We start from the raw sequence: 12,245 nt of genomic DNA on the forward strand, positions 1-12,245 counted from the left end.
TGACTCCGCTCCATATACATATTCAGCAATCAGCCAAGCGTACTCTATTGAATATTACCAGGGAAGGCTTCGGGAGAGGAAAAGTGATGTCATCTAAAAATATAAAATTGCTGAGGCTGCAGCTCCAACTTACGCAGCTACATAGAGATGATATCATTAAAGTCATTAAATTCGAAAAAAAAATTCAGAATTGAACTGGACGATAGGTTAAACTGAAATAGAGCTGCATTTCAAAAAAAAAAAATACTAGATGCACTGGTACATAGATGGCTCGAAGACCCCAGAAGGCATAGGCGCTGGAGTATACAGCCTACACTGATGGGTAGTTTTCCAAGCATCTTCCAAGCTTAGACAGAAATTTCTGGAATGAGCGAATTGCCATTCTAAGCGACAGTTAGGCGGTACTCATGACTCTGTCATCCTGTGAGATTAAGTCCTCACTGCTCCATGAGTGTATCGAGAAACTGAATCTACTAGGAACGCACATTCGCATCGGGATAATTTGGGTTCCAGGACTTCCAGGACCCAAGACCTTCCTTGCTATGGGACAACACCATCCAAGAGAATCTTAGGAGTGAAGAGCTAGGGCTAATGGAGGTTTGCTGGAACCAAACTATGGAACTACGCCACGCGAAATCCTTATTGGGAGGGTATAACCAAAACAGGTTGAAAAGACTCATAACCCTCCGCAAGGATGAACTGAGAATGCTGGCGGGCATTTAGCCCAGCTCTATCTTAAGGTTAATAAGGAAACTGGGTCTGGATGAGCTACTGTATTGAGTATTAGGCACAAAAGGCCATGAGGTCGAAGTGCGAACCTCGTAGAAAATCTAATATAATCTATAATCTAATGTTCAGTAAAAAGTTATTAAAAAAAAGACTAATTTTAATATAATTTTTTATATTTATTTTCGGCCGCAGTAGCTGAATGGGTTGGTGCGTGACTACCATTCGGAATTCACAGAGAGAACGTAGGTTTGAATCTCAGTGAAACACTAAAATTAAAAAAAAGTTTTTTCTAATAGCGGTCGTCCCTCGGCAGGCAATGGCAAACCTCCGAGTGTATTTATGCCATGAAAAAGCTCCTCATAAAAATATCTGCATTTCGGAGTCGGCTTGAAACTGTAGGTCCCTCCATTTGTGGAACAACATCAAGACGCACACCACAAATAGAGGAGGAGCTCGGCCAAACACCCAAAAAGGGTGTACGCTAATTATATATATATACATATATATGTATATATTTTTTATGTTTCAGCACCTTTTTATAAGGTGTCACAGTTACGGTGGGTATGGGAAACCACTTTTTGGAGATTTTTCGACAAATTTTGTTCAAAAGTCTTAGAGAAGGCAATTTTAGACCAACTAAAAAAAAACAATTTATATCTATTATTTTCTAATTTTTATGAAAAATTCATAAAAACTTTAAAAACAAAAAAATGTATGTATTCAAATTCGGTTTGGCATTCTCTTAATGTAGGTTAATGTTTGACCGTGAACTGACATTCAGTTTGACCCAAGAACAAGCTGCCAACGAATTCGGGTTCGGGTAAATCAATTTTTTGAAAATTTTCCGGTAAATATTATATGCTTGACCGTGCTAGATACCATAATCTCCTCCGAGCTTAAATAATCTCTTCCAAAATCATTTAATCAGTTTTAAGCCGACTTCGAACGGCAAAAAAAAAAAATTTTTTAAGTTGTAAAAAAATTGATCAAAATAGGTCACAAAATTGGATCCTGTAGCCATTTTTGAACAAAGTCTGTTGAAAAATCTCCACTGTGCAGCGTGGGAACCGAGGTGATGGATCCTTTATAATTGTCACAAATATTTAAAGACACCACCACAAAGCCCGGACATTATTCCTATTGAACATTTGTGGTCGACTTTCAAAAAGCAGCTGAAATATTACTAAATAAGTAACCGTGAAGATTAAAAGGGATCTATAAAATGTGAATAGAGAAAATGTGCTCCAAATCTCACAAAAAATTGGTGGAGCCTAAGCCGAAAAGATTATGTGCTGTTCTAAGACAACGAGGATATTCCATAAAATATAAATTCTTTTGCAAATTCGCTTTTTTGAAGAAGACTTTTTAAATACATAGATAGATTTAGATTTATTAGAGGTTTGCACTTCGACCTTATGGTCTTTTGGGACTTCTACTCAACACAGTACTTCATCCAAACCCAGTTCTCTTTATTAAACTTAAGATAGAGCTGGGTTGAACTAAGCGTATGTGACTTTTTTCCGGCTGCAAATAGGCGAGATGTATCAACCATCTTCGCACTGTAGCGCTACGTTCAAGGAAAAGGTGCATTGGAATCTCCTGGGGTTCGTTACAGAAATGACAAGGGTCACTGGAAAAATTCATTGATAGATTAAATTAAATGTGAATTTTGCCTACAATGGAAGGAGTTTTTGTTTATTTTTTATTATTCAATTTTATTGAATTATCTGTTAAACAAATCGATTTAAGAAATATGTTTCGAAAAATATTTGAAAATGTTAATATTGTAATGTTGAAAATGTAGCGTTATTGCTAATTACTTTAATACTGGTAAATTGGAAGTTAATTACCACCAATCCGCAAGGCGAAAAATATTGACTTCACGTGCGGAACGCAACATAGTGCATTAGTCGCGCAAAATTCCCAACATATCCTCCACGAAAGGAGAGGATCGGGATCCCCTTGACAACCTGCGCTCTACTTCTGGAAGGAGAGGCTTTGTACCAACTCAGCGAGCGTTGGGCAAATACACGAACGTGTAAGGTCGCGAAGTCCTTCTGGCCACGTTTGGATAGGAGGCGTTCGAGGGCTATTCTGAGGATGACAAAATCTCATCTCTCACATTTCGTGGGCACCCTCACGGGGCACTATCCGCGGGGTATACATACCGTGAAACTCGGAATTACTTCGCGTTCTTTTTACGTCAGTTGTATGGAGGATGAGGTGGAATCATCTCAGCACCTGCTCCCTAGCTTCCTAGCTCTCACGGGACTAAGATTCAAGCATCTTGGTTCTCACTTCTTTTCTGCGCCTGCTGATATACCAGATCTTGATAACAAAAATCTGATGAACTTCATCAGCAGCATAAAGAGGCTAACACAACCGCAAATTAGTCACCGTTCATAGTCCATAAATATTCAACCCTCCCCACCTCTTTCCTTTTTCTCCTATCGTTTTTTCCTTGTTGGAGTTCGTCAATTGCTATACGAGTATAAATGAGCCAGACTATTTTTGAGAAAACGTCATATTCAGTGATGAGTCGAAATTGAATGTTTCCGGATCAGATGGGCCTCCAAAAGTTTGGCGAAAAGAAAATACAGAACATAATGAAAGAAATCGTATTCCTACCGTTGCTTTTGGAGTAGGAAAAATGGTTTTTATTGATGATAAAATGGACAATTTGCATGATAGTACTGTTAAACTTGGACTGATTGCTAGAGGGTTCTTGTTCCAACAAGACTATGACCCAAAGCCTCATCTTATTTCATGTAAGAATGGCTTATTTACCACTGCAATCAGCGTAAATATTCACCTCAATCACCGGATCTGAACCCAATTGAGCATGTCTAGGAGCTCTTAGAAAGGAGAATCAGAAAGCACAAAATAACATCAAAGGCGTTACTAAAGACAGCTTTAAGTGCTGAGTGTGAGAAAACTGCAGCTTATGAAACCAAAGTATCAGTAAAAAGAATGCAACGACGTTTGGAAGCAGTTATTAAAGCTAAAGGCGGCCCAACAAAGTACTAAATACTAGTTTTTTTCATTATTTTCTTTTTAAATAAAATATTCCTTATATGACTATGTACGAATAATATTTTTGCATAAAATTGTGCCTTTTTTCGTTATTGCCTTAAGGGGTTATATGCAGTTATGAAGCAAATAAAAGACGGGTTGTCAAGGATTTATCCTGAAGAAACTTCAGAATATTTTAATTTGAAAATTTTTGGCGGTTATAAAAGCATCCTTCAAGAACGTAACAAATTTTTTTATTTATGAAAATGTTGATTATAGAGCGCGCTGCAGGCGATTTCTGGAACCTCCTTTAAAAAAAGACGATTTACGGTGTACATCGTAACTCAGGATTGGATTATCTGTAATCAAAAAACCAAACAAATTTTGTTAATATATTAGATTATCTAGTAATTAATCGTTCGGCTAATGAAAATAGTGAATTTTCACAAAATGGCAGCTTTTAAAAGAAATGATTTCGATTTTTACGTTAAAATTTGGCCGTAAATTGATTATAAAATGGAAAATAAGTATCAGATTTACAAAAGGAACGATTAATTACTAGAAAATATATCTTTAAAGATTGAGTTAAAACGGTTGACCGATCAAACAAGCCGTTTTCGAGATATCGTGTACACCGACTTGAAAAATGGCGTTTTGAAAAAAACACGTTGGGACTGATTGGTTTAAGGGGACTGATACCTGTAAAATTTCGAAAAAAATGTTTTTTTTTTCATAAAATGTGAATATAATCCTTTAAGAATATGTCACAAATTTTTAGGACGTTAATTTAAGTATTTCTTATATTATAGATCGTCAACCGTGACGACTCTATTCTACATACCCGTATCTAAGTATGGGGAATGTTTATGCTGCTACAACAACAATAACTCTATTCTTTGCGTTCGAGCGCTGGAAGAGGTATAGTTATGTTGCCGACTTTAGACGCGTTTTTCTCAAAACTATGCTTTTCGAATTGGCGTACACGATAACTCGAAAAGTTATTGACCGATCTCCCTTAAATTTTGCACACATATTTTTTATATTACTTTCTATGTGTTTCAAGTTTTCGAAAATTTTTCGAAAAAATAATTTTTTCGAAGCAAAAATAGTAGGAAAATTTGCCCCAAATTTAATTTTTTTTAAGCATTTTATTTTGCGAATTTTTTTTTCATTTATTGTTATTATTATTATTATTATTTATTAAAATATAATTAAAATTATAGATTAATCTAAGATAAAAGCTCTAGCTACCAGGGCTATCGGCTTAACATTTATTGTTAATTCACACAGAAATTATGACATTAATAAACAAAAAAATTTTTGGTTTTTTTTGTATTCAGGTCACTGATGCCGATGCTACAATGCCCGCCGATTGAGAAGCCCCGCTGCTACCTTCCTGGAAGAATTGAGGGTACATCCGCCATTTTAATCATTAAAATAAAAAATAATAATTTATATTATTTTAATGTATAAATAAACTGTATGCCAATTTAGAAAAGAATATATTGACTTTTTCACTTTAAATAATTTTAATGAAAATGAGGGAAAATATGGCCGTTTACAGGTATCTGTCCCCTTAAACATGTTAGTTATATCCTGAGGGTCTACGCCTGTAAAGCATTCATGAAATTTTATGAATGACTTTTTTATTAAATAAAATAAAATTATTTTGAGTGATTTTATTTTGACCTTACACGCTTCATTGCTTGAATGTTTGTATGCTGTCTGGTTTACGAGTGCCAAATATGATTGACGTATCACGCCATTTGCTAAAATTATAAATCTTCCGATGGGGTGATTAATTTTGAGCCACTCTATGTATTTAAAAAAGATATTGCTAAATTTCCTTTCACATTGGAATTACCATTTGTATTGCCTTACAGTATATTAGAACTGGGGGGTTAATGGGAAAGTGATGCGAACAATATAGCCACTCCTCTCCAATTGGCAACCTCTACCCACTGTCCAGGACCTGATGCCCTGGACTTGGTACTCCCAGTTTTCGCTAACGAGGCTCTGTCGACCGGTGACAAGGCGGTATATCCTTGTCAGCACTTTAAGCTAAGGTGTCGAGGTACCCGTGCCGAGAGCTGCATGGCTGGTAGTGCCTAAACAACCAGTCTTTAACGGTCCCCTCCGGCGCCCAGGCTAGGTCGGTTGTATTAAGTGCCTTACCACGGCATGCCGGCTCTGCCGTGGCGGACCATCCCTTCCGTGCCTACTCGTGGGACCAAAAAGCTGGATTCTAAAAATAACACAACAAAGGAAGTAGTTAAGGAGTTGACGGAGAGTGTGCTGGGCACTCTCTCCGAGGACGATCTTCTGGCCTCCAGCCAGGAAACGATCGTCGAGCCATGTTCGAGCGGTGCAAAACATAGCACCCCGCTTCTACGACCAAGCCTTCTCCAGGCGGCTACCAAGACGACCTCTGGTGAGGAAATCAAGGCGGCCTCTGGAAAGGTTTCCTTGGGGGCCTCTGGTAAGGCCGCCAAGGTGACCCCTGGCAATGCCCCGGCGACCACTGCGAAGGTCACCAAAAAGAAGAAGAAGTCGTCCGGTAGCCTGCTCAAAGCGCGCTACCTGAGGGCGAAATTCATTCTGGCAAAGATTGCCAAGAATGAACAAGCCGGTAAAGCGCACGAGCGGGACGCTGAGGACCGGGTGAAGTACGAGGCCGCGATCAAGGAGTACGAGGCCGCGTCTGCAGCAAAATTAACCCAGCCACAACAACAACCACAACAACAGCCAAAACCGGCACGGAGCTCGGCCAAACGTAACCGCTCACAGGATGTGAGTGAACGTGTGGCCAAAAGGAGCAAACACTCCTCAACCCAGGGGGCTGGGGGTCCTTCAACCAGTGCGGCAGGCGCGGCCTCGAGGGCGGCTTATAGTGAGGTGGCCAGAGACCATCTCCAAGTCGCCCTCGTGGACGCAAAAACCAAAAGTGGAAGAGCGGTGTTACCCCTTTTGGATGCCATTGAGGGACGGCTATCGGGGATGGTCGTCAGACACCTCATGGATAAAAAAGGGCCAGCACCTCTCTTCGACTCGGGTGAAATCTGTCGGGGCTGTAGGGTGATAAAATGTGCCAATCAGTACTCGAAGGAATTTCTGGAGAAGAGCCTTGCTACGGTTAGCAACGCCTGGGAGGGGCTTTCGCTAAAGCTCATCCCTGCCTCAGAAATTCCTAGGCGACCACGAGCCAGAGTCTGGTTGCCGAAAATGGAGCTGGACAGTTCGGAAATTGTCCCGTGCCTCAAGCTTCAGAATCCTGAGGTTCCTATGGATGACTGGTCTGTCATCAAAGTAGAAGAACCTCAGCAGCACAGCTCAGCCATATTACTGCTGATTAACAACGAGTCGCTGGAGGCTCTTGAAAAACAGCAGTTCAAACTTCGCTTTGGCCTCAGGTTGGCCAAAGTGAAGGTCTTCCCCGCCTCTGTCGCCCTGGACGATGACCTGGAGAAATTGGGGGATGACACCAAGAAGCTGCTCGACGATCTGCGGCTGTCTGGGACGGACGCAGATTCTGAACTGGGGGAGCAGTCATAAAGGTAAGTAACACTTTTGAACAGTTTGTTAAAAGTATTACAAATTAACCTTCGTCATTCCAAACTAGCCACAGACAACCTAAGAGTCACCCTCCGGGAGGAGGACATCGATGTCTGCCTGATACAGGAGCCTTGGATCTGGCAGCACAAAATCATGGGACTGAGAGACAGATCCTATGACCTCTTTTATGTCCATACTGATGGTAAGCCAAGGGCCTGTATCCTAGTAAGGAACACAATTAATGCCTTTTTGCTATCTAATTTCAGTTCACCGGATGTGACTGCGGTCAGGGTGGAACCATCCAGTGGTAGTTGCTTCTGCTTGGTATCTGCCTACATTGCCCCCGACAGATCGGCGCCTCCTGAGGAGTTGCAGCATCTAGTGGATACTCTCCAGCCCAAGAGGGAGAACATCCTGATCGGATGCGATGCGAATGCCAGACACACCATTTGGGGCAGCAGCGAGATCAATGAACGGGGTGAGTCTCTGTTTGATTTTATACTAAGCCGTAATCTACTTATCTGTAACAAGGGCAACACCCCAACTTTTGTCTTCCCGGCATCGGAAACATCAAATGGTTGGGAGGAAGTTCTTGATATCTCTCTTTCTACAAACTCATCTGCTGTTAGGGTTGAAAATTGGACGGTCTCCCAGAGGAACTCGTTTTCGGACCACAGGTTGATCCTCTACGAAATCGATTTCATTCGGGAGACCTTGCTACCCCGCAGAAACCCTAAACGAACAGACTGGTCTCTTTTCCACAGGGTTTTCTGCAAGAAGCTGAATAGGAGTAAGTTCTTGACTACCACTAAGGAACAACTGGACTCGCAAGTTAGACACTTAGAAGGGTCTTATCAGACTGCCTTCAAAGTGGCCTGCCCAGTATCCTTTAGCAAGAAAGACTTTCCTCCCTGGTGGAGCAAAACGCTGACCGACTTGAAAGAGAAGGTTAGGAGAGTCTTCAACAAATGTTATCAAATAAGGAACTTTCAAGATTGCCGGGAAATTTTGAAAGTTTATAAGAAAGCCATTAGAGATGCGAAGCGCAACTCTTGGAAAGAGTACTGCGAATCCATCGAATCCGTAAAAGACTCGGCCAGACTCAGCAGGATCCTATCCAAGGACCACTCCTGTAAAACTCTTGTCAAAAGAGAGAACGGGGAGTGGGCTGAATCTGCAGGCGAATCCTTAAAAATCCTTATTGATGCCCATTTCCCGGAAAACTCTATTGATCCGGTCTGTAACGAAGACCCGAACCGGCAGGAGGGGTTACCTGTGATGTCCCTGACACCGGTCTTGTCCGTCAACAGGATAAACTGGGCAATCGAGAGTTTTTCCCCTTTCAAATCTCCAGGCATCGATGGTATCATGCCAGTAATGCTTCAGAAGACTAAGACCGTGGTGGTGCCCGTTCTTCAAAAGATCTTCTCGGCGTGTATCTCGCTGAACCACGTTCCTGCTAGCTGGAAGAAAACCAAAGTGGTCTTCATTCCTAAGGCAGGAAGGAGGGGCCACGTCCTGGCCAAGGACTTTAGACCTATAAGTCTTACCTCCTTTATTCTCAAGGTGCTTGAAAGAGTGATCGACTGTCACATCCGAGAGCACTGTGAAACCAGACTTTCTCCAGCCCAACACGCCTACCGAAAAGGGAAATCTACCGAGTCAGCCTTACATGAGGTAGTAGGGACTGTAGAGAAATCTCTGGAGGGGAAACAATTCACTTTGGCGGCCTTTATAGACATAGAGGGCGCCTTTAATAACATTACGGCAGAGTCAATTGTCACGGCTCTAAACAGGCTAGGGGTAGAAACACCTATCTACCGCTGGATCTCGTCCCTACTAGGTGGTAGGGAAATAAATGCGGTGGCAGGAGGGGCTAGAATCACCAGATTCGTACATAGGGGCACACCGCAGGGCGGCGTCCTCTCGCCCCTCCTTTGGCTAGTAGCTGTAGATGAAGCCTTAACTCGTTTAAACAGGGGGGGGGGGGGGGGGGGGGGGGTAAAGGTGGTAGCATATGCCGATGACTTGGTCCTGATGGTCTCAGGTCCCTTCCCATCAGTAATGGCTGAAATTTTGGAAGGTGCACTGGCTACACTCAGCAGGTGAGCCGCCAGTAGCGGTCTCAGAGTCAACTCTGACAAAACGGAGTTGATGCTATTCACCAGAAAATACAAGCCCCCATCGTTTAAGCTTCCTAGACTTAACAACCAGTGTCTTACTCTTTCATCGGAAGTCAAGTATCTTGGTGTAATACTTGACCCTAAGCTCCACTGGAAGCTGCACATAGAAAATCGAGTTAAGAAGGCTAATATAGCCTTCTATGCCTGTAAATCTATGTTCGGCAAAAAATGGGGCCTCAAGCCACGTGTCATACTCTGGATGTACAACTTAGTGGTTCTGCCAATTTTGACATACGGTTGCCTAGTTTGGTGGTTAGCTCTTCAGAAGGGCTACAACTTCACTAAATTAGAGAGAGTGCAAAGAACTGCATGTGTGGGCATCACTGGTGCCTGCAGAACATGTCCCACCGCTGCGCTCAACGTTATACTCCACTTAATTCCTGTGGATCTGCAGGTTAAATCCATTGCTGCTCAGAGTGCTATCAGACTGAGGGAGTTTGGCCTTTGGAGACAACTCCCTGTTGGGCATAGCAGCATCTTGAAGCAGATCTCCCCTTCCTTCTCTGATATTCGCACCGACCTCTCCATCCGCAAACTGTGCTTTGAGGGTTGTGCTAGGGCTATCTTTCCGAGCAGGCAAGATTGGAAAGAGGGGAGAGTTGTTGCGGATATAGAGGCCTCTGTTTTCACTGACGGATCCAAAATGGAGTCTGGAGTGGGAGCGGGGGTCTACTCCAAATCAGCCAACATCTCGGTCTCCTATAAACTGCCGGAGACAAGCAGCGTCTTTCAAGCAGAGGTCTTCGCGATCCTGCAGGCATGCAAAATGCTTCGGGATCGCTGTTGGGAGGGAGACATAAATATTTTTTCCGATAGCCAAGCTGCAATCAAGGCACTGTCGTCGCCGCATTGCAGCTCTCTTCTCGTAAACTCCTGTAAGGTGGAACTTAAACGGCTCGAACGGGCAGGAAACATCTCCCTCATCTGGGTTCCTGGGCACAGGAATATAGAGGGAAATGAAATTGCCGATGAGCTTGCCAGGAAGGGGGCGGCAGAACCGAGTCCAGCTGCCCTCTTCTCAGACATCGGTATCCCCTTGGCCGTCGTTAAAGGGAAACTACACAACTTCTTTCTAAGAAAAGCGCAAGACAGATGGAGGTCTGTCTCATCGTGTGCCATTTCAAAAGCATTATGGCCTCAATACGACATAAACAGAACGCTTAAGGTGATGGGAACCCCCCGCCATTCAATTTCCAAACTCATCGCGGTGATCACTGGCCACTGGGTGATCGGCACTCACGCGGAGAAGCTTGGAATTCCGTACAACCCCCATTGCAGAAGCTGTGGGGATCCTACAGAGAAAGAGACTGTGGAACACTTTCTCTGTAGATGTCCGGCTTTGGCGGCTAGGCGCCTGAGATTCCTCAGCGTCCCCTTTGGGGATGACTTGATGAAATTCTCTTGCCATCTTACCTACCTACCTATATTAGAACTGATTTCATACTTAACAGGAAAATACAGAATAATTGGGGCCAATTTTTTTCTGGCTTACGCCAAAGGTTGTGACAAACAAAATTTTTCCATAGTTTCTTGGATTTCCGCATGCGGGCCTATCACATATTATTTCTCAACGGCTCCGATTATTTTAAATAAAATATATGTATGTGCGTAATTACTGTACTATGAAGGTTTATTTGAAACAATCTATTTTCACTTATAATGTAAAAAAAAAAATTATATAAATATATTTGTTAAATATCGCATTGAAGAATGTTTTGTTTTATACCGGAACAAAAATGTGCCATTAAATCTCATTCTGTAAGTGGGCTTTTTGTTGGCCTTCAGTCCACGCCTTGGCAATCATTTGTTTTGTTTTCGAATCACCGCTGTTATACATTTTCTTCATTATGTTCACAAGAGCATTTTCAGGTGAAGCATCCTCGGAGTTTTCGAATTCAGCATCCGACTTTTGCTTCAAACGCTTCTGTATGGTGGTTAGGTGGTCCCAATGTTTGCCTTCCTCATTTTTCTTTAAATAAATGGCGACCATGTCATTCTTAACTTTGCGATAGCTCTTCTCTATATTTATACTATCGAGCAAGTTGTTGATAGTCAAACCATAATCTTTGCCCTTTAGATCGCTGACTTTCAATACCAATGAATTTTCATTGAATGTGACGTCAACATTCGATTCGTCAATGTTTTGGACACCATCCAATGTAACAAACAACTTTACAAACTTGTCACTCTGGTCCCAGGCGTATTCAGTCAATTCCACCAAATATCTGCCCGCAAAAGATGGGAAAAATACATAAATTATTAACATTTCTCTACATGTCTCTATATAGAATTACACACTGCAAGAATTAGTATAATAGCGTGGCGCAGATGTTTCTAGAATCCTATAGTGTGACCTTAATGAAGCGATGCTAAAATGCGTGTAATTACCTTTTCGGTGTTGCAACTGCACCTCCTGCTTTCTTTTGGGTGGCAAGGTGCTCTTTCATCTCTAGAGTAACAATTTCTTTCTCAATCTCGGCTTTTGCGGCAAGTAAAGTATTTCGAATACGAGGACGTATAACCCCCTCTAGCAGTTTATTCAACTCCGTTACGTCTTGACGCAACTATAGGAATACATACATACCGTTTAATGAAAACCCATATATAAATTATATAACTTACTTCTTCCATAGACATCTTTAAGTTTGGTTTGTTTTATATTAGTAAAATAATCTTTCTCTCAAAGGATTTTTGATCGCAATAAAAACGCAGTTGTTCACAATTTTAAACCCCAAAAATGTGTGAATCTAATAACAGGGTGTCTATGAT

The 12,245-nt window shown here is 42.0% G+C and overlaps 1 protein-coding gene across 1 annotated transcript; it reads right to left on the bottom strand.

Annotated features, from left to right (window-relative positions):
- Window positions 1–11,081: 11,081 nt before the first annotated feature.
- On the bottom strand, window positions 11,082–12,245 carry LOC128856532 (calcyclin-binding protein). Its single transcript, XM_054091836.1, has 3 exons — window positions 12,099–12,245; window positions 11,865–12,040; window positions 11,082–11,701 (listed from the first exon to the last, which is right to left on the bottom strand). Exons 1-3 carry the CDS (start codon window positions 12,111–12,113, stop codon window positions 11,221–11,223), a joined length of 672 nt encoding a protein of 223 aa, XP_053947811.1. The 5' UTR covers window positions 12,114–12,245; the 3' UTR covers window positions 11,082–11,220.

The sequence above is a fragment of the Anastrepha ludens genome, chromosome 3 (assembly GCF_028408465.1).
Source record: "Anastrepha ludens isolate Willacy chromosome 3, idAnaLude1.1, whole genome shotgun sequence".
Taxonomy (NCBI): Eukaryota; Metazoa; Arthropoda; class Insecta; order Diptera; family Tephritidae; genus Anastrepha; species Anastrepha ludens.